The sequence below is a fragment of the Plectrocnemia conspersa genome, unplaced genomic scaffold (assembly GCF_051122295.1).
Source record: "Plectrocnemia conspersa isolate PC_06_02 unplaced genomic scaffold, ASM5112229v1 ptg000008l, whole genome shotgun sequence".
NCBI classification, from domain to species: domain Eukaryota; kingdom Metazoa; phylum Arthropoda; class Insecta; order Trichoptera; family Polycentropodidae; genus Plectrocnemia; species Plectrocnemia conspersa.
The window spans coordinates 1818306-1837506 of NW_028277172.1; the positions used below are offsets into that span (position 1 = coordinate 1818306).

Here is a 19201-nt window from a genome sequence, read left to right on the forward strand (position 1 = left end):
ACATATATTTATCGCTACTGTTTAGACATAAGACATTCGGTTTTTTTTGTAGAGAATTACAACAATCCAAAGATATAAAACAATGACTTTTTTCATCTGTTGCGACTACTCGGGCAACAATATGAATATAAAGAATACACTAAATTTTTCCCATTTAAATAAATGCGCTTCATGAACAAATCTTTAGTACATCTTATATTATAACACATAAGAACCAGACGTAAACAGTGATTACCAAAGAATTTTAAAAACCATAAACATAACAATACTTGGGAAACAACTATGGTTTCATATATAAAGGGCCACCCGGGAAAACTACTCATTTTTTATTAGCTGTGGCATAAATTAGAGCAACAAATTTTGATTTTACTAACTAAAATTTTTTTATCCGTACAAGTCTGTGAGATCCTATATAAAAGACTTGATACTTACGTACAATACTGAGAAGAGAGACTCAGGGACCTTGTTACTTTGATTCTGCTTCTTCAACCTGTACGTTACTTTTTATTGTATACATGAAAAAAATTAAAATGCTGTGAGAGTATATTTATTTACTGAGCGGTACTATGATAACACTGACGTACTGTGACAGAGGGTAGCACATTCTTTGGCGGAACTTGACGGGAGTTTGACGTACGGCGGTGCCTCATCCGCCGATCACTAAACTACTGCAGCGGCCCAATCTGTATCTAATTGCCACCCGTCATCATCCGTCCGCCAAAAGGCTTTTGATCAAATTAAAAATGGACAGTTTTATGTTATCACATAAAATGAATATTTTTTTATATATGCTGTCCCGAATTTTCGAATAAATTTCGACCGTTAGACGTGTGTTTGAGGCTACGTTAAACCCGATCGTTAATGTGCGGAAAATCGCAAGCTAACCGCACGCAAATTGTCTCGTCGTTGCACAATTGGCAATTACAGACTACTTTACAGTAGTAATTGCCTCGTAAAGACCGGGAGAGCGCTCTGCAGCCGTTTGTGCCAAAAGCAATTCTACGCTTGTCATACCAGCTCGGCCATGATTCAAAATTTCTGACTCTCTCTCTCTCTCTCTCTTCCACCTTTCCAAAGAGAGGGCAGATCGTGTGATGCAGATTTCGGGTTGGTGGCCAGTCAGAAGGCCCGGGTCAGAAAATGGGTCACCCGCTTTTATGCAGCCCGGGTAACCGACATTGATTTAAGAGCTGAACTTTTTTCATAATCGAAAAAAAATCCCCTTTTTGGAGTCTATATTTTAGTTTTCGCTGTGTGTGTATGTATTATATGCTAAAATAATTGATTTTATATATATAAAAGGCTAACGATATGTATGTAGTATATAAATATATATATACATATATAAGAGTAGATACTAGGTTTCGACCTAGTTATATCGTATCCTTCAACAATAGATAATATAGGTGTATAGAATGTTTCGCTTGTGATATTGCGACTTGAAATATACTATGAGAATCATGTCACTGTTCTTGTGACTTATTTATTGTCATAAAGAATTAAGAATTAAAACGAAAAGTTACTTCAATAACATATTTTCCTGTTTTAGGATTAATTACGACAAAATTTAAATACGTTGCTAGTCCATTGTTTCTAATATTATTCTTAGCCAGGCTGCTAAAACGCCGTTTTTTCTGCACGCCAATTTTGTGTGATCGCTAATTTACATAGTTGCGTAGATAATTGCAATAATAGTTTTTTTCGCTTAAAATTCAGTGACTGGATTATGCGAACAAAAATGGCGCACACGAAAATTCTGAATATATGTGATTATTTGATTATCAAATATATTTATTAAAACTATTAATTTCAACTGCCTAATATTTTTTTTTTTAGGTAAAAATAGGAAATTGTGTATCATATCAATGTAAATTATTAATATCATTGTAAAACATTTTTGAAACATGCGCAATAATCACCGAAGTACATATTTTTTATGTTGTTCACAACAATATTATTTACATAAAATAAATAATTTTATAATTTAAAGTAGTGCCAAAATTTTTGTTGATTTTTTTTCATTATAAACTCAAAAAGTTAAAAAAAAAAAAACAAAAATAATCTAAATATTTTTTTTATATATTATTTCAGATTATTTATTCTTTTATATAATATCTTTACAACATAATATTAAGTGGTCTTAATTTCAATTATCCCTTTTCTTTGGCATTGGTCCATTAAATTCTTGTGACGATGACAATAATTTTAAGCCGTGAAAACAGCTAATCCTATTCAATCGCCATATAAATGTTAGCATTCAAATTAGACGCACTGTACCCATAAATCACTTTTATTTTACAAACTCACTTAAATATAAGTGAATTCCTATCATCTACATCAAAAATATCATAATCCCTGAATAGTAAGAACATATGGCTTTAGATTTCATATCATAAAGTAACGATCTGATTAGTAAAATCCAATCTAATTATAATGATGATCAACCCTTTCTTTATTTATAGATCTTTACAAATTTTCTGAAAAATTTAGGCAAAAAAAATAAATATGTTATGCGTATATTTTATTATCTCTTGGTATGCTTAGTGAATTTTAATTCAAAAAATAATTAAGACGCTAATCTTTAAGCGACTAAAATTTTTCATATAATAATGCAGCTCTGCGTAAAATGACATCATGAGAGAGAGAGAGAAATGACACATGACAAGCCAAGGGCGAAGCCCCGGTGTCAGACCCAAAAGCATAAGCCTTATCTATGGTGCGCTGATAGTTCTTTCTCAGTGACGAGTAAACTGTCATTTCCATCAGTAGCGCGAATCCTTGTTATCAATAGAGTTTAGCAAATGGAGGTTCCCATATTTACACATATTTATATTTATACTATTAATAATGCACATTAAATGTTATATTTTTTTAGGCAAATTTCAATTAAAAATTAGCGCAGTATATAAATAAAAAATACAAGGCAATATCATTTTAACTGATATAAATCTAGTTTTATCTACTATAGCTATTTTTCAAAACGACAGTTAAATTATCATGTAATGTTTTCAATTCAATGGTATGTAAAACGATCATTTAAAAACTTATTTTAAATATTTTTATACAGGTCATTTATGACATTTTTTTAGTAAAGTAAATTTATGAAAAAAGCACAAATTATTTTATACTAAAAAATCTTTGTCCTGGTTGGTATAGTATTCATTTAGGGCCCATACGCACTGTCGGCTAGCCGCCAGCGACTAGCGGCCGCCGGCCCAAAAACGCAGGTAGCTAGGCTAGGCGGCTAAGCCGAGCGACTCGAGGTCGGGTAGTACATTCGCGAAGAAATTGCAATATTAATTTTAAAGAGAAAAAAATATTATTTTATTTTCAATATAATATTGAATTTCCCTGTATGAAACGCTTTTTGTTTCGCAAATGCAATTATAAATGTATCTGTATTATGTTAATAAAATTAATTTAAATCGAGAAGCAAGAAATAATATAAAATAATTATACATATTATTTCACAATATTTTTTTTTCGTTATCAATATTCATTTAAAATTATTGTAAACGATTCGGGATTAAATCGCCGGCGGCTAGCCGGTGGCTAGCCGCCGGCGACTGTACTTTATATGGTTTTAAATGGGTGCATACGCACGCAGGCGCCGAGTCGCCTGAGCGTCAGGCGCGATCCTGCGCAGAGGTGATGCACAGGCGACTTGCCTGTCGCGGCAACCTATAAAAGCATGGGTTTAGATGAGTGTATTCGCACGAGGAGCGACTTTCGAGGCGACTTATACATCATTCACAAAAAATGGCTTCGACACTGAAACGCTCATCGTAGAAATTGAATCCCGAATCGTTTACAATAATTTTATATGAATATTGATAACGAAAAAAAAATATTGTGAAATAATATGTATAGTTATTTTATATTATTTCTTGCTTCTCAATTTAAATTAATTTTATTAACATAATACAGATACCTTTATAATTGCATTTGGGAAACAAAAAGCGTTTCATACAGGGAAATTCAATATTATATTGAAAATAAAATAATATTTTTTTGTCTTTAAAATTAATATTGCAATTTCTTCGCGAATGTACTACCCGACCTCGAGTCGCTCGGCTTAGCCGCCTAGCCTAGCTACCTGCGTTTTTGAGCCGGCGGTCCCTAGTCGCCGGCGGCTAGCCGACAGTGCGTATGGGCCCTTATGTAATTTAAATGCACCTTTTCTGAAAAAAAATTACCGGGCACTGATACACACCATGGCGCAATATACTAATTTTGTGCCATTTACCGATGTATACCAATACAGTCAACGTGTTAGTATATTTATTTACTACCTAATGGTTTCATAATTTTTTTTTTCTTTTTCTGTACATAGTCTAGTGATATTATTACTTATTTTTAACTTACATATCCTTTGTATGTAATTTGTATGTCTACAAATATATTTGTGTGTAAAAATATTAATAATATACAAATATTATAAATATTAACAAACTATCTGATTTTATTTTTTAAATTATATTATTTATTTTTTAAATTATAATAGTTATGGGTAGTTAATATCAAAAAGATTTTTGAAAGATGGCAATTCATTTTTGCAATTTTTGTGGAAATTCGTTCTTTAAAATTGATTTACAGAATAATTTTAAAATGAATAAAAACTAAATGAAGTGAATCACTTTCGAGTATTTATAGTGTAGCTTTTCTATCGATTCTCTTTTGAATATAATATCATAAAATAAGACCATGAGATGATATGATTAATCACTATAAAAGAGCGATATACTTAAATAGTAAATCGACAAATTGGAATCTAAAGTAAAAAATTTTTACAAGAATAAAATTTCCTTAGGATAAATATATTCACGCAATAAAATAAAATGTCCGATTTTGTGGCTTTGACCCTTCCCTTTTCTATATTATTACGACTCTGACCCTTTTAGCGTACATGGCGTGATTGTGCGGTGTTTGGACCTCTTTTTTAATACAATATAAAAAGCAACACCCCGCTATTGATCTGTTTTCATACTGCATATCTGGCGATCGTGTCGTGCTGACTGCACGGCGCCATTTATCACCATCAGCCGGGAAATCTCCCAGGGTTATCACACGCTGTTTATATTGCGGGTATATATTATTATTTGTCCGGTAAATAATTCACCATTTTCTGTTTGAAAAAAATGTAAAGTGTTGCATGAAAAAATAACAATGAAACGAACGCTGAAACTTTCCGTATACAAACTTTTCCAATTATAATAAAAAAGTGGTAATATAATTTTATTGCTTTGTTATTACAGATCCAATAAAAATATTGTAATTTAAATTTAGTTAAAGTATTTTTCAGAATCGACATGAAATAAACAACCTCAAAAAATAGTTATATGTTTTTGGTTGTTATAATGTTGTTTTTCTATTGAGAACACTCGCTCGCTTTCCGTTGATGTTGGCTTAATTTTGAGTTGCAAAATATTAAATTCATTTCATCGACTACGTTGATTCTATTTTTATTTTAACGGATAAATATCTTAGTATGACATTGTTTGATGTTATATAAACTATTTTATATTATGTGGCGATTTTATGTCAACCATTTCGTCGTTGTAAAGATTTATAGAATTTTTTTTTATTATTTCATCAACACATTTGCATGGTTAGAATATTTTTTATTTGTGACATATGCGTCACATGGTTAAATACATAACACACGTTTCAATATATGGATATGCAAAAAAAAAACAATGTGTTTTAATTAGGGAATAGCTATAAATATATCATTTACATCTTGCCTTTAGTGACTATATATGGCCACAAAACGCTAGCTAAAACTACTGTGCCACACAAGCCATAGCAGTGAAGTCTTCGTGTAATGTCTTCTATATTCGTTTGTCTTTAATTGAATAAAGATCAAAATGTATTTTATCTTACTTTACTAAATTATTAATTATTATGATTTAATTTTAATTATTTAAATAACATTTTAGATAGTAAATATATATTAACTTTTGCACGATTTCACCTCATATGTACCGCTGAATGCCAAGAAGATAAAAAAATGTCGTCTAAACTGTCACATTATATTCTTCCGTTCCTTTGTGATGCTGTTTTTCAATTTTGCTATATTCTTATTTGCTCTCTTTTTCAGTTTTATTTCCGATCAATAGTTTTGCGTTTCCTCTTCGATTATTAATAATACCCGTGTATATCGTAATACAATTCCGTTTTTAGAGAGCGAACGGAATATTAATCGTTCATTTACATATAACCTAAATCAACAGGATGGACTGAAAAAAACTAACTATATGCTAAAATTTGGGTTATTGTCTGGAAAGGACAACGGAAAGGCATTGAAATGAAATTAACTTTTAATTAACTTATTTTTTATTGATAATAAAAAATATTTAAGAATAAATATACTGGCATTAATAATTTTTAATTATAAAAAAATGCTTAATTTCTTTCAAATGTTCATATTTTTTTCTATTTCTCTTTAAGATGCACATCAATAACAATGTGCAAGTAAAGAACAAAGTCAAGTTTGTGAATAAATAATAACATACGTTTTTTCAAACGTCGTGTGTGTGTGTGATAGAGAAAAACAATATGCAAGATAGCAGCGCCTCTTAATGAGTGCACTGATATTTATGCATTTTCTGACACTTCAAACTGTCTATATTTAAATTAGAGTTCAATCATAAAATACCATCATTATACACAGTCAGTTTGCGAGCTATACATTTCATCATTATTAATACTTGAGAGAGAGAATGCAAGCCCTTACTATAAGCTCTAAAGCACACAATACAGATATACGTTCAATATACTTATCATTACTCCGAATGATTAATAAATTTAATAAATAAAGTGATGATTTTAGTTCTAATAAATTTCTTCAAAATATAAACAGGATAAGTATATCGAACGTATATCCGTATCGTGTTCTATAGAGCTAATAGCAAAGGCGTAAACCCAAACTTGCCATCTGATGAAATGGATAGCTCTTATACTGACTGTGTTAACGCAAATAGAGATTGCCAGAGAGCTCATGAAAGAAAAACTGTTTCATACAAAACCAAAGAGACGCTAGCAAAAATCAAGTCCGTAAATGTCCATTTTAATTAATAAAATCCATTTGTTCCACTCCCTTATGCTTGCACTACACTCTCTGGAAGTTGTCCGAACCGAAGTTACAACTGAAGTCGGCCGAGACCTACGACTTGGAGTAAGCTACCACACTCGCAAATTTCATATGCCGTCCGGACGGCGGGCGTGAATGACGTCCGGCCGGCGGCTTCTGTCACGAACAGCCGGCATATTTGCGCGCGATCGAAAAATGTGCCAAATAATCGCAATTTTTAAATTGTCATATTATTAAAATTACGCTACTGATAATTATAAAAGTTTGTGTGGGCACTCACCAATACAATATCAGTGAAAACTTTTCGGTCGTAAATATTCCATTTACGCAAATGCCATAAGGCATAAAAATTATACTTCAGATTACGAACACCACATATGTGACTATCCTAGAATTTGTCGCCATCGATTCTAAATAAGAATTCGTTATGGTGTGACATTTATATAAACCGATCTAGGAAAATACATAAGGATATTCGAAACGATTTTTTTTAACAAAATCAAGTACCACTAATTATTTTTTAATTATTTAATTTTATATGAAAAAAATATAATACCGATATATGTTAGAAGAATATACTATCAAAAATATAATTAATCCCTTTTGGTGCCCTAAAATATTCAAAGATGCCAGTAAGAGTGTTGAAGTCCCCGATAAGCATGTGGTATTATAACTTGACCACGTGACTACGATGCAGCGCTCGACGGGCGTGCTAACCATAGGACGCCTACGCGCATACTGAAATTGAACCGAGTTACTCGTTCTATCTCAGTTTGCGAAAAACCATATCATTATCTCTCTCACTCTCGTCACTTAACACGTGAGAGAGCGAAAGGGGAAGTATCTCATCGCTCGCGTTCGAAAGAGTAGCACCGACTTCGGTCCGTTTGCCGACAATGTTCGGAAGCGCTCGAAGCTGGCCAAGTCGACTGAATTACCCCCACTTTACCTCCCGTTCTCGGTAACCTCGGACAACTTCCGAGAGATTTTAGACCGAACTCGACCGAAGTAACCCACTATATTCTCCGTCCTTGGCCAATCTTGGCCAACTTCCAGAGCGTGTAGTGCAGGCATTACATAACATCGATCAAGGGAGCGCTTTTTTATGACAATGGAAAAGTAGATACAGTAAATTTTTGTTATAAATTTATATGAATAATCTTATTCGTTTCATTTCTCAAAACTTGCTTTGTTACTTATTTACTTAAGATGCTTTAATAATAGCTAACGTAATATTTAATAATTTAAATCATTTTTTAAAAAAGATTCTCACTATATTAACAAATTTATTCGATCTGAATTTTCAAATCGAATACCTAAATCTACTGCTACTAATTTACATTCTTTGAATATTTCTTCTCATGTCTAAAAAACAATAAAGGCAATAATAATTTGCAAACAAATTTTAACGCAAACGGAGTCGTGTCAAAAAACTACAATCTGTCGCTTAGAATAATAATGTTTATTGTGAAAGTACTACTTTGAAAGTGGGTGAAGGCAATGTTCTGCTCCTTTTATTTCTTGTATGTATAAAAAGGGCTGCAGGAACTTATACCTAAAATACATCAGTACATACATCTCAAACAATTGTAGTTTAGTTCATATTCATTATTGGAGGTTGCTTTTTACTATATTTATACATATATTCTTGCTATGATTTTTTCCAGTCTCGGACCCCGGGAATTTGTCCCATCTCCCCCTCCCCTCACTCAGCAGGTCTGTCTATTAGTATATTTTATGAATTTAATTTCAAAAATAATAGTTTCTTAAAAAATCTCTTTAGTGTTGAGTTAAATTATTTATTCTACTCTTTCTGAAGAATCGCTTTTTTGTATATGTATGATATTATAATATAACAAGATTGACTCTCTTAATCAAATCACATGTTTATTTGTGTTTGATTTTAATCATTGGCATCGTAAACTAGTCATTAGTTTGATTATCAATCTATACTAAAATTAAACATTAAGACCTAATTACTGGGCATATACCGTATAATTAATTTTCTTTATTACCACTATAAGCATAGTAAAATATAATGAATATTGTTGGTCTAAAATCAATGAATTGCGACCCGGTCCACTCGTAAAGACCAACGAGCTTTTTAGCATGACAAAAGGTCAAGGGTTGGCCTTGTAGGTTGATAAAGATAAAACGCTGATAATAACACGATGCGCGATTATTTAATGCGTCGAAAGCGCAAATCGGCTGAACAATGGAGGGGAGATATCGAACGCTCGTTAAATAGGGATCATTTTGTACGAGAAGATAATGATCACCCTTAATAATAGCGTAGCTATCGAACTAAACGCTTTACTGTTGCGTAAAGCAGTAAACGTCGTTTTGAAGCCTATTCATAGACCAATGATTCCCATCTTTTGTTTAGGGAATCCTTATCAATTAACATTTCCGGTAAAACAGGAATCTTATAAATGTAGAGTTCAATTCGTTTCAAGCTCTCTTGGAACGAATCCCAATCAGTTAAGATACTTAATTAAGACGAAGACACTTTATATAAATGTTTTACATGAAATATATATTGAGTTTGTTTCTCAAAAAAATATTTTAATATAAATCGGTATGTATTGTAATGGAAATTAGACAAAGTTTGTAGTTTATTGAATTTTATTAATGAAATTGTCGGACAAGGCACCGCTGGTCGTCGTCTTCCCGTCATGGTCATCCAAAGAATAATGTTACTCTCGCTGCCGACACATCAGTGTCGCCTAGCTTGGGGCCAAATAAATTGCTCCAAACAATTATAAATGTATGATATTTATCACATGTGATATTTATTAAGTGAATATACAAGGTTAGGAAAATATTAAACATTCTTTTAACACTGCCGATTTCGTTAGGAGTTGCGTGCCGTGGCAGAGTTTACAAGCCCACAGTCACAACAACCTTACCTATTTAGAATGGCAATTACGTTATGAACAGACAATAATATTTTAATAATTTTATTATTATGGTGGCCATTTATAATCACTTTTTAAAAAATATAAAAAATAAAATAAGCAGTGAGACCAGACTAAAATCAGTGACATATATTTACAAACTATTATTACAAGCCGCAAGCAATATTTGTCTGTGCATAACCTAGCTCTATTGTATTTGAATTATTTATTTCTCGCATTTTTCAGGTCAGAATTTGAATATGGTTGTGGTCAGAATTTATATTGCATGTGTCAGAATTTACATTAGATGGTCAGAATTTATAGTAATTGGTTAGAATTTAAATTTTATTGGTCAGAATTTATATTAAATGGTGGTTGACACGTGGTCAGATTAAATTTTTATGGCTGGCAATAGTGTCATCGTATGAAATTGGTACATTGGTACAATAGTGTTATCGTACAAGATTGTCAAAAATGTATGTTGATTAATTAACAAAAATTATAATATAATTATTAATAACGGTTTTTCTCTTTTTAGTAAAATTTAGTTTCATTTTTAAATTATTCAAAAGACAAAGACGCATATCATAGTTCAACTTCAAGTTTTATGCGTAAAATATGTGACTGGCAACACGTTACTTTATTATGACCATGTATTATTTTTATTTCTGACCATCTAATATTTTTATTCTGACCATTATTATTTTTATTCTGACCATTTATTATTTTTATTCTGACATTTATTATTTTTATTCTGACCGTCTTTAATTTTTATTCTGACAATTTAATATTTATTCTGACCATGGTGCTAATAAAATTCTGACCGAAATTTGATTCTTATTCTTATTTTATTCTTCGTTACCTTATTATGACCATGTGCTATTTTTATTTCTGACCCTCTATTATTTTTATTCTGACCATTATTAATTTTATTCTGACCATTTATTATTTTTATTCTAACCGTTTTTTATTTTTAATCTGCCCACGGTGCTAATAAAATTCTGACCGAGATTTGATTTTTTTCTGACCTAAAGTTGAGTTTAATTCTGACCATTTAATTTTACGCGATTATTTATTGCGATATTTATTCGTGAGATAGAAAAAATCTTGATCGATCATAATTATAATTATATAATAAACTCTGGCACGATAGATGCTTTAAAAACATGAGTTTTCATACGGGATTCGAACCCAGATCTTTCAAGTATTAATCACTGATTTATATCACTGATATGTTGTGTCAATCCCGAAATAAAATACAAAATTTGTTTGTGTTTACTAAAAATTCTATTAAATAAGTCGAAATCATTTTTTATGCGACTAATAAATACAAAAAGATGGAGAATTTTATATCTAATAATTTAAAAATAAACTAATAAAATTTAAATCTCAACTGTGAGAACGTAAAAAAGAGACAATTCAATTTTCAACAATGGTAATGCTTCCACTTCACTCTCCGAAAGTAGGCGACAGTTGGCCAAGGACGGGAAATATAATGTGAAAATTCGGGCTTACTTCGGTCGAGCTCGGTTGTCCCCGCGCTAAAATCTCTCGCAAGTTCTCCGAGGTCACCGCGAACGGGAGGTAAACTGGGGGTAATTTTGGTCGAGGCGGCCGACTTCGTCGCCTCCGAAAATTCCCTCGCTTTCCGAAAGTAATACCCGAAGACGCTTCGAGCGCGAGCGGCGAGATACTTCCCCTTTCGCTCTCTCGCGTGACGAGAGAGAGAGATAGAGATGGTTTATCGCAAACTGAGATAGAACGATTCAATTTTAATATGGGCGTCTTCACGATCGCGCCACTGTTTGGTATTTTTGCCCGATCTGGACGGCCAAAATTATTTCACCACTTTAGTTGATTCCATAAGTGCTCTTAGTCAAATATATAATATTATAAGTGCTAAAAAATACAATTATTTAAAGTATTTCTTTAATTGTAGGCCCGAGGAATAGGAATTCCGTGTTGAACGGTCGTGCGAATTTCGCCGCGTAGCGTAAAAAAAAAAATTGTATATGTCACAAATTTGCTGTTTTTTATTAAGAAAAAGTATTTGACTAGCATTTTATCATACTCGGTATCGTTTTTTTAAATATGTATATATTTAGTCATTCCAAACAAATTTTTATTTTATTTCATTAGTACGCGATCCACAATTTGACGTTTACTGATTTTACCACGGTAACCATATTATTAAAAAATTACAATCATTACAAAACTGTATTTTAAATTTGACGTTAACATTTCTTTAATTGTAGGCCCGAGGAAGAGGAATTCCGTGTTTAACGGCCGTGCGTAGCGTAATAAAAAAATTTAGCCGCGTAGCGTAAAAAAAAAAAATTGTATATGTCACAAATTTGCTGTTTTATATTAAGAAAAAGTATTTGACTAGCATTTTATCATACCCGGTATCGTTTTTTTTTAAATATGTGTATATTTGGTGATTCTGAACAAATTTTTAGGTCGTAACTTTCGCGACTAAGCCCCGTCCCATTTTTAAGAATAATACATTTTTAAGGTATGCAATGTGTTAAAAACCGCAAAAATCCGCAGTCAATTTTGCATGTATCATAAAGAGAAAGACCTAAGCTATATATTGTATATAAAATCTCAATTCAGCAAATTGACTTTCCATACTTTTCCTTAAAAAATAATAGAAATTATTCATTAGTTGCACACTTGAACGTTTCCTGTTTATTATTTATTAGTGACAGTGAAGCCTCGATTCAACATAAAATGTCTTATTTACTAACATTGATCTATTCCGGTGCATTGCACTCATCCACCATCTCCTTTTTCTCCATTTGGCTTTAATTTTTTTTGTGTTTAAAACACGCACGTAGTTATAATACGCGAGGTTGAGAAGCGTGCACGCGTATGAAATTCCCGGCTGTGCGAACGCTATTCGAAAAACTGCGACCTTGACCGACTTCGGTCGAACTTCCACTAGGACAACTTTCGGAGAGTGAAGTGCGGGTATAACACCGTGTGTCGTCCCAGACATTGAAAATCGAAAAAAATAATACGGCACCGCCACTATAAAAAGCGCCACATCGACCACATTTTCATTTTATTTTCCCATCCAGGGACGCCATATACATGCGATACCGGTCGGGAATATAAAAAAGCGATCGTGTATGTCGCACTCGCATTGTTCGCCTTGATTTATTGCGATAGAACGATAAGTCGAACATCGAACGTGATCCTCGACGAACATGTACGGGCTAAATAATTTATATGCGCTTCAGTGCGGATTTATTCCGCTGTAAATCCGCTAAATCCGCAGCGAAATGCTGGAATTTGATAAAATTATAAATGAAATGGGATTTCACCAAATCATTAAAAATAATAAAAATACAAGACGAATTTTTTTATATTTGCTAATTCAATATATATTAGATTTGTAACTTAAAACGCAGTACTGCTTAAAAACATTTACCGAGAAGCAAATTTAATTTTGTGTAGACTAATTATAAAAATGGATAATCAATATATATTAAATAAATACTCTTTTATAATTGTACCCATGATTTACTCGGCCGAGTGCACAAAATTAATCAAGCACTAAAGCCAAGTACTCGCTTGTGATGAAGTGAGCAAATTAACAATATTTTAAAATAGTTATAAATTCAAAACACATCCGATCACTTATCGGTATTTTTTTATTATTTAAAAAAAATCATTTGTAATGAATATTAACTAATTAAGTAATTGCCGACATTGAGAGGACCACAACAAAGCAAATAAAATCCTTTCCAATCATGGAATCAACGTTGGGATAAGTGCATCGCTAATCAAGGATAGTACTTTAAAGGAAATTAATTCAAATTTGATTTGAAGTTTGATTTGAATTTTTTGATCATACTTCGTATGTCAATATTGCACGACCTAGTTGAATGTTATTTTAATTATTCATCTGTGAGATTAGGCAAATCTAGGAAGCTAATGTGTTATATAAGAATCATTAATTCTGATCTCCCAGACACGATAGATTTTTTTTTTAATACTGGAGTACATATGGAATTTGAACCTAGCTATTTCAGATATCAGTCACCGACTTACACCATTGTTTCTTTTGAGCTGTGATTTAAATCTGATATCAGGCGGTATCATTGATTTATTACATTTATAAAATAAATACATTTATTCAGACTGCTGCTAAAAATATAATTGTGAGAAAAAATATTTAAAAATGTAGGAATAATAAGAAACATTTTTGTTTAAGGAGATTAGATAATTCCACAGATTTATAATAAAAAGTGCGAGTTTTGATTCTGTTCCTAGAGATTAAGATCTATGCAACAATTTTTAAATTTTATTTTTTATCTTTACAGATATGGAGATATGGTACCTGGAACCATAGCTGGAAAGATTGTAGGAGGCGTCTGCTCGCTTAGCGGTGTGCTCGTAATAGCACTGCCTGTGCCTGTCATCGTCAGCAACTTCAGTAGAATCTACCATCAAAACCAAAGAGCGGACAAGAGAAAAGCTCAGAGGGTAAGTAAAAAAATAAGACAACAACGACGCCAACTCAAAAATTCTCTCAAGAGGAAAAATATGAAGGTAAAGTCTAAATGGCAAACCTGCTCAACCTGATTAAGTGTATACTGTACTGACCACCATAGCATTGATATTACTTATGTTTATAGAAAGACTCCACTTTTTTATTAGGGCTAACTAATTCATTCAATACATATTGAAATTATTCTACCCTTTCCGCAAGGAACATATGAAATAGTTCAACGACCCTGCACTAATTGGACCTGTCTTTCAAAAGCAAATAGGCCTCCTTTGCCTTGACGTGTTTTCACGAGGAATGCGTGGCTTTTGACTATAAGTTAAAGCAACGCAGGGAAAACGCCGAGCGAATTACTTCCAGATAAATTAACCCCCGCGGGGGTGTTTTTTTTTGCCAAGCCAGCCCCTTCGGGGGGTTTTCGAAATCTGTGCGATTTAATTGAGAGAAGCCAGAAATTCTCAACCGGATGACACGGTTCTATACAAATCAAATTTAGTAGCTGCAGATTAAGCGATGGAGGTAGACGGTGGGTTCATTGTTTGAGCTTCAAATATTGGATTGTACGAAAAGTGATGGCCGGATTTAATCCGTTTTCTGTACATTTATTATGTCAGGAGTGAACTCTGAATAAATTACTTTATAATGGTAAATGGCTTCTTGAAAAATAGGAAATAAAAATCAAGAAGAATCTTGTAATGGAGTAAAAATAAATATATTTTTATTCGTTTAAATTCTTAAATGTACTTGTATTGCCTCTTCAAGTATATTTGTAAATATTTATATATAGACTTATACTGTAAATAATAAAAACAATTCACATTAATATGATGTAAATATTACCAAACCAAAAATCTATTTCTGTCGTTTTAACTCTCATACATAATATATCTAAAGCAGTGGCATTTAACCTCCTGTGACAATAGAAACCATTAAAAATATAATTATCTTAAGAACCTAAAAAGTATTTTATTTTAAGTACATTTAGTTATGCAGTATATTTTTTGGATATTCTGTTACTTTATTTAAATAAATAAACTTGAGCAGTGAAATTAAATTTTCGGGTATTTATAGATAATGTTGAATGAGATGCAATTCAAAAAATAGTATTTCAATTAATGAGTTATCGTTAATTTTTATTATTGTTATATTTCTCCTCTGTGTAACACACGTTGGCCGCGAAAAACCAGTGACCAGTGAAAATTTGAGTACTACTTAGTTTTTTTAAAGAGTATTCATAATTAACAAAACCTGTATTGTTTTATTTACTTCATATTTTATGTCATATGTGTGTATAGATATTATTTAAAAGCTTATTAATATTAGAAAATAATTAACATTGTAAATAAATGCAAGCATCTATAATTTTTATAGTTAAAAAAAATAATTATGAATGCACAGAATTATATCGTAAATTACTCTTGACTAAAAATCAAAACTTCTGACATAAGCTTAGCCGTTTATATGGGTGGCTATATTTTTCATTGATGAGTTATGCCTTTTCTCACAGATTACTCCATTAAAATTCCGTTATTTTTTTTTCTGTGTGACACACGTCAGCCGCCACAATCTATTATCTACCATTTTCCAAAATAAATACCAAGACACGTTTGGCCGCAAATAGCATTTTTTAATACTACTTAGTTACTTTAAAGTGATTTTATAAAAATACTAAACTGTGAAGCATAATTTTCAAAAAAATATTAAATAATTTTAAATTCGACTGATAAGCGATATTTTTCATTACATTTGCCTGTTATGATATTTTAGTATATGAGCATATTTTTATTTAATAACTTATTTTTATAAAATATAATTGACAATATAAACTTAACCAAGAAGCAATATTTTTTTCTATTAAATCTTATTATTTATATATACAAGATAAAGTAATGTAAATAAGGGTACGTAGCGACACTTTTCATACATTTTTTATTAAAATTAATTCATATGATTATCGAAAAATTATTTTTTATAGAAACTTTAAGAAATATGTATTGTATATAAACACTAAAAATTTAATAAAATCAAGTTCGGCTTTTAGATGACTCATAAAAAATCGCTGGTGTCATTCAAATTCTGTTTTTTTCTATCTGTGTGACACGTGTCGGCCGCCACAAAATATTGCCATATTACAACAAAAAATGCTGAGAAATGTGCAGCTTATTTGTAAATTAGAATTATTTTACTTTTTCTCCTTTCCCCCCTTTACTTATCCGAAACAGCTGTTAAAGCAAGTTTAAGTTTAAAAGCTTAGAAAGTGTTAAAAACATAAGTAAAAGTAACGAATAAATAACTATAAGCATTGAAAATAGTACTGCATTGCAATATTATAAGACAAAACATACACTTAAGAATAATAACTTAATGAATTGTTATCTACAGAAATTGATTTCTATGGTAAATTAGATATTATAAAGTTTTAAATTCATTGTATTTTATTTGACTTATTATAATGTAAGATATTATTATTTAATTACACTAACTTATTAGTTTTTAATTAATAACAGCTAACACTCAATAAGCTATCTAATTTTCTTATATTAAATAAACAAACTTTATAATAAAGCAGTAAATAAAAGTTTTAATCTAATTCATTAAAGCATATATTAGAAGCAGGTAATTTAATATTGTAAATTATTTTTCATTAGATTTTATAAGGAACATACTTTAATATGTAATATTTAATCCGACGGAGAGATTATCTCAGTGGATATTTTGACGAATTAACATCTAACTCGTCAAGAAAGCAATCTTCTTTTGAAGCTTATAATAACACAGAACAATCTGCACTATAGTCTTAATCTCGTTTGTATGCTATGAAGCTTGACAATTTATCTTCGCACTTAATTGGAACAAAGAACTTCAGCTCGTGCTTTAATATAATACGTTCTGCATGGCAAAAGCTGCGGCTTATAATAAAATAATCTGATCATTATATTTTTTGTCAATTTGAGAAACAGTATAGCATCGTTTATTGATATTCTCTTAAAGGCGGCAGATCAAAGAGCTTGGATTGAATTTAGAACCAATTTATATTTGTTACGATCAACATCCAGATCATACTATTTATCTAATGAAGTTTATGGTTTATTATTTCAGTGCTATTTCTGTATCGTTATACTTTCCTTTATTTAAATACTATTCTTATTAAATTGTAAATAGGACTTGGGCCAGAAACATTGACATTGGTATTGAAGAGTTGAACTAGAGCCACTGATCTCTCAGATAAGAATCAGGGTTACTAACAGAGTCATTTAATTGGTGTCAATTAAACTATTTATATCTGTATTGATAGCCAATGGCGAATAATCGACATTTAAAATTATCTGATGGATTTTTATAAATACTCGTTATATTTATAATATTTATTTCTATGTTTTTTTAAGGTGTAGGTTTAATCATGAACTAGACATATTTTTCTCGCCTGTCGAAATCAGCCAGCTTAACCATTACGGTGTAGTAAAGCTTTCTTGCTGTATATTTTTTTTACACAATTCTTATGAGTTTGCAATGTGTTATCAATTTGTAGTACATGATTTATGAATCTTGGCTATAGCTAACACAGTCATAAATCTTTCGGCAAAGAGGCGTATCTTTTCTTTTCAGCCGCCGCAATTTTTGCCTACACAATATTTATGCGAATTTTTATCAAATCAAATAAGATGCTTGATGTGCTTCTAAGACTTGATGAAATATTTAAATGACTTATGGATATATGTACACATTATTCATATGTGTAAAAATAATATAAAACATGTGTACAAATATATTGAAATACGTTGCAAAAAGTAATACAAGCAATAGCCAAAATTTTGATTACTGTTGAAGATAAAACTGTATTTTTACATATATAAAAATCATTATGACAAATAATATATGGCACAATATACAGTTAAATTTCTATTATAAAGTTCCATAGTAAACTTAAAGTTTCCCTTGATGTAAAATTTCGAGAAAAAATAAACAGCAATTTCATGACGCCAAAGCTCACCATATGTGAGCTTTGCTGCTTCGGTAAATATATTTTTATTTTATTAAACGAATTTAATGTGAAATTTTATGCTATTGCTTAGATTTTTCAAAGTGTTCTACCACAATCATTTTTTTTAATATATGTCTTCTTATAACTCATAGATTTATTATTTCACCAGGATTAAAATTCAGATTTATATGTAAAGTTAGTATTATTATATCACGTGTAGTTTATTTAATGTCAAAATAATATTTTAAAATATTACTTCAACCTCTAAGAGTAACATAGTAAAACATTTGATTATATGGTTAAACATTGGAGCCATGTAAAATAAGAAAATTGAACCAAAATTCCAAATATATAGTACATACTCGGAAAGCTCAATTCTGACCTTAAATAATGGTGATTGAACCCTTGAGTTAAGTTAACCGTTATTATTCTAAAATTCCTCAGTAACTATCTAAATTTATTCACCATGTTCATTATATACAGATAGCTACGCGTCACACTTTTCTGTAAAATGATATAAAAGTAAACAATATATTAAATAACATAAATGATAATTATTTTTTTATTATCAATATCAAATTAAATTCAATCTTATATTTGTGGCAAATCATTGTAGTTATACATTTTTTTAATTTGTTTAAATGTAATATATTATATTTCCAACCCCAATTAGCAACAGAACTAAGTGTGTTTAGAACCACCACCTCTTTATA

General features: G+C 30.9%; 1 protein-coding gene across 6 annotated transcripts in view; it reads left to right on the forward strand.

Moving 5' to 3' along the window:
- Positions 1–19201, forward strand: part of Shal (Potassium voltage-gated channel protein Shal) — a 107528-nt gene that overhangs the window by 58546 nt on the left and 29781 nt on the right. For all 6 annotated transcript variants that reach the window (XM_088190247.1, XM_088190248.1, XM_088190251.1 and 3 more), the window contains exon 2: positions 14322–14484. In XM_088190247.1, the coding sequence (XP_088046373.1) occupies positions 14322–14484 (163 nt within the window). The remainder of the gene's footprint in view (positions 1–14321; positions 14485–19201) is intronic.